The 4,562-nt window shown below is 45.0% G+C and overlaps 3 protein-coding genes across 3 annotated transcripts; 2 read left to right on the top strand and 1 right to left on the bottom strand.

Annotated features, from left to right (window-relative positions):
* On the top strand, positions 1–1,512 carry FTJAE_14261 (uncharacterized protein; the record flags this gene model as incomplete). Its single annotated transcript, XM_037347473.1, has 1 exon — positions 1–1,512. A coding segment is annotated over one exon (1,512 nt), but the record flags the coding sequence as incomplete, so codon positions are not given.
* Positions 1,513–2,024: 512 nt separating this feature from the next.
* On the top strand, positions 2,025–3,419 carry FTJAE_14260 (uncharacterized protein; the record flags this gene model as incomplete). The annotated part of the gene is made up of 1 exon (XM_037347472.1): positions 2,025–3,419. One exon carries the CDS (start codon positions 2,025–2,027, stop codon positions 3,417–3,419), a length of 1,395 nt encoding a protein of 464 aa, XP_037198736.1.
* An 816-nt stretch (positions 3,420–4,235) lies between these two features.
* Positions 4,236–4,562, bottom strand: FTJAE_14259 (uncharacterized protein; the record flags this gene model as incomplete). The annotated part of the gene is made up of 1 exon (XM_037347470.1): positions 4,236–4,562. A coding segment is annotated over one exon (327 nt), but the record flags the coding sequence as incomplete, so codon positions are not given.

Here is a 4,562-nt window from a genome sequence, read left to right as displayed (position 1 = left end):
CTTGTCGACCTTACCAACACCATCAAGGGGTTAGTTGAAGGGCTGCCTACTAGGGAGTCCATAGATACAAGACTTGCTCAAGTCGGAGGTCTTGCTGAGCAGCTTCGAACAGCCCGGGCCAGTGTGAATGAGCTAGTCCAGAAAAACCAGGAACTGAGGAACCAAAATGGGACCTTGACTACTGAAAGAAACTCCGCCCAGAATCTCTCAGATCGGGCTAAGGATGCACTTGAGGAGTTTGACAATGATGTCAAGAAAAGGGACTCCAAGATCGATGGCCTCCAGAAAGCCAATGACGATTTGAGGGACCGCCTGATGGAGGCAAATCAAGAGGTCTCTCGAAGTAGAGAAGCCAGGCGACAGCTCGAAGATGCACAGCCTGTACTTCAAACAGCTGAGGCTCGTAGCCGAGAACTCGCCGTGATCAAACTCAGTCTACAGCAGGCACAGCAGACTGTCAACGAGACGGAACGACAGGTAGACAGTCTCAAAAGCCAATTGGAACGTGAGAAGACGGCCCATGACCGTTGCTCCGCCGAACTGACAAAGGCTTCGACGGACCGTAGAGATATCAATCACCAGAAAGAAAAGCTGGAGGATGACATCTCGAAGGTTCAAAAGGAGCTGAAAGAGCTTCGATCACAGCAGACAGTTGATCTTCAAAAACAATTGAAGGATCAATGGGCGGCTGTAAGCGAAGCGATGAAGGAACACTTATCTGAAAAGAAATCCCATGAAGAAACTGTTGGTCGGTTGAGCCGCTCGTGGTCTTCTGAGAAGCAAGCCCTTCAAGGTGAGATCTCGGCCAAGGTTTCTCTTATTGAGAATCTCGAACAGAAAGTCAAGACACTTCAGTCCAAAGTCTCTACACTCGAACCCCTCCAAATTGAGCTTCGTATGGCAAATGAAAACTTGCATCAAATGAGCCTCACTTTGGAGGCGACCAAGTCAAACTTGCGGAACTCTCAAGGTAGAGTTGCTGAGCTTGAGGAGACGGCCAATGTTTCAGAAAATGAACTTGAGGCTGTGAAAGCTGAGAAGGGGCGGCTTCAAAAGTCCAGTGAGTCTGCATCGAAGCAGCTCGAGACCTACATGGGCACCATCTCAATGCTAGAGCAGGAGCGCGACACCCTCAATGAAGCGCTCTCGAGCTTGCAAGCTCAATCTGTCAGAATACCTGAGGGAGCAGCTGGAGAAGTCTCCAGGGTTTTCTATCGGGCTGCGGATGAGCTTCGCGATATCCCAATTATCACCGACACCAACAGTGAGCTCGGCATGTCGCAACTGGCATCAGAGCTCATCTCGTTGATTGATTCATACAATTGGAAGGAAAGTCTATTGGAATTTCTGCAGACAGATTCCCAAGACTGGTTTTGCTATGAGAAAATTGTGAGGGGGGATAGCGATGGCAGGGCGAATGGTGACAAATGTAGCCACCATGAGGACTGTCTACTGGTTACGGTGGATTACTTGCTGGGGCGCCCTGGCCTAAAATTCATGATTACCAAGTAGGTAGAGGAAGGGTCTCTCATCTTGTCTCTTGGTAGATATGCTTCGACCATATGCTGGGTGACGGAACGGCAGCGGGATTTACTTGGTGATGGAAGGGCAAACTCGTGGGCGCATATTTGGAGTTTTGAGGGGGTGTACAAGAACATGCAGTATTGAAGCACTACTTTATGCAATTCAATCTTTTATGTTCATTTCATCTGCACTTATCGTGGTCAATGCCGTCGAATTGATGATCACGCAACCTGAAGGTAGTGTAGCCGTAACTCAACCTGTTCTTTGTATCGCAGTAAATCACTTCAAACACTCCACGATAATTAGACATTAAACTAAACATGTAGACTGAAACTCGCAGGTCAATTTTGTTCATACGTACTGATCTTTTATCCTCGTAATCATTCACACCAGAGGAGAGAGTGACCACGTGATTGCACCTGACTGCCTGAGGTTCAGGTCTTGTTCCTCCTTCCCTCCAGTTGCACACTGAGATTTCCAGACACACATCATCAAACAATATGGACTCTACTCGAGACACAGAACTCCAGGGATACCCTGAGGCCAATGTTCCTCCCCCCGCCGAGCGTAGTGCAGAAATGCCAATGCTTTGGGACGAGGGACATTGCAGCTTGATTGACGCCTGTGCAAGGTACAAATCGCTGCTTGAGCTCTTCCTACAGCTCAGTAAACTGGCTGATGTCCTTGATGACAATCAAACCATGAAGGAGAACGACTTTCCAGTTTTCTCGACTGTTAACGCTCTGCGCCACTATGGCTGGACCATGTGTGAATTGTTGCACAGCATGTCGGTTGAGGTAGTGCAGAGCATTGTCAAAAATACCTTTGCCTTTGACTTGACGAATGGTAACATTGACACGTTTCGTCTGCCCTCAGCGCTGCACGACGAAAAGACTCCCGGGGTTTACGTTGTCGGTATAACGACGAGGGGTCACGGGGGCCAATTCTTGAACATCAACGAATTAGATGTCCTGATTCGTGACATGAAGCTGTACGTCGAAGGGTACGAAGCCTATGCTAGACATGGTACGTGGGCTTCCCCCAACATGACGACGGCGGAGAGCAGGGCCATCAGCATGGTCAACGCTATTGAGAGTCACAGTGGATCATCGAGAGGCCAGAACGCCGGTCCGATGTTCATTGAGAAGACTGAAGAAGTTCCTAGGATCAGGGCACTTATCAAGACATTCGAGGGTATGTGTGATAGGAGTCTTGATCCAACGGGGCGAGTAAACATATCACAGAGCCCCTTATATGTTGGGTGCTCTAAGGATCTGAACAAGCGAATGGGCGTATACAAGAACCGTAACGTCAGAAACATCAACAAGCCCCTTGGTCTTACCGTTTGCATTCTCAGAAAGCATAACAAAGGACCAGAGCTTGTAACTGGGTGCGTTCTAAGAATTCTCAGAAAGGAACAACTTCCCAAGGCAGAGCAGCTAGTCTGTACAATCGCTGGCTCCCTCATCTATCAGCACGGATTCAATGCTGTAGAGACAGGAGGGGCAGGACTCCAAAGCGTGCCAACCGATGCAGGCCTGAAAGAAAACATCAAGTACATCGTATGCAGTACTCAGGTATTGATCAGGAATCTGAAAGAAAGTATTGATGAGGTTGATCTGCGCAAAAGATTCCTCCGTCATCTAGACCAGGTTTCAGGCGAAATGGTACACCTGAAGGAAATCTTGAAACGTTGTGAAGACGAAGTTCAAAATCTCCCCTCTGGTGTAGACTTTGATCGGGTCCTTTCTGACATCTCTTCTATTGTGCAAAATGTGAAGCGCAACTTGAAGGATAAACGAGAGGCCCTGGAGTTCTGGCAGCTAATGCTGGACATTCAGAATATTATAACCGACGAGACTGGTTTGGGGTTGTGCCTTATTGATAATGTATAATGTGTTAATGGGGTATTTAAAGATTAATTCTCTGCTAAAGAGAGCTTACTAGTTTAATATAATATTTTATTTTTTTACTATTTAAATTACTATAATACTATAAAGAAATATAAAGTAAGGATATTAAAAATAGTTTTATTATGTATTACTTATTTATTATTATTTTAAATTAAATTATAAAAAAAAAGTTAAAGTTTTTTTTTAAATTATTTTTTATAAATAGTAATAAGTAATAAAGAAATAGTATTATTAACTTAGTTTAAGTATAACTATAACCTATTACTATATTATAGGCTTATAGAATATACTCTATAAATGCTTTATTAAAGTTAGCTATTCTTTTACAAAAGTCTACTATTCTNNCTGTTCTTTTATAAAAGAACAGCGGACTTTGGTGAAAGTATAGCTTTGTCTTGAGCCTTCCTAATTTTAACCCTTCGCCACTGCAATACTTCAACGACAAATCGATAGTCATTATCAACGCCGGTCTAAAGGTTTAGACTTACTGCGCTGATGTGTTAAGTTTTAAGCTAACTTTTACAGGCAGTGGAAGTCCGATATACACTGTAGATGTGATATGGATGGGCCTGCATGCTGCTGTAGTTATTGGTTCGAGTTAGTATAAATGCACAGCTATGTAGCATTAATGACATCTTGTTCAGGCAGTTATTTACGCGATGTGATCGAAATCTAAGCAGGTCTTGTAAAATACATCAAGACACTTACCTGCTATGTCAAGGACAGATTCACATCAATTCACTACATCATGTACATATAAAGTTATTCTCAAGCCCAATTTGTGATTATATTCCTCGACTACTCAACGTTCTTGATCATCCTCAAAATCTCTGACCGTGGGGTCTTGAAAGCCACCCTCTGCCTACTCCCGACGGGTGTCTGTCCAGATAACAAGCCCGTCATACTGCCAATCCTCCTTGCCTTCTTGGCAGGGCGCTTAGCCAGTCCTCGCACTGAGTCTTTAGTCAACTTCTGTGAGCTAAATTGGACGACAGTGCGAGGATCGGATGCCTGACGACCTTGGTCAGACAATTGTGGATTGTGCTGTTCCTGAACAGTCTTATCCTGCTGCTGAGACGGCTCTGGTTCAGGTGTCTTCTGCTTGGATTTGTTCTGTTCAGGGGC

Source organism: Fusarium tjaetaba (assembly GCF_013396195.1).
Source record: "Fusarium tjaetaba strain NRRL 66243 chromosome Unknown NRRL66243_c0000662, whole genome shotgun sequence".
Taxonomy (NCBI): domain Eukaryota; kingdom Fungi; phylum Ascomycota; class Sordariomycetes; order Hypocreales; family Nectriaceae; genus Fusarium; species Fusarium tjaetaba.
Note: the sequence above shows the minus strand (reverse complement) of the source record. Positions and strands in the feature narration are given on the sequence as shown.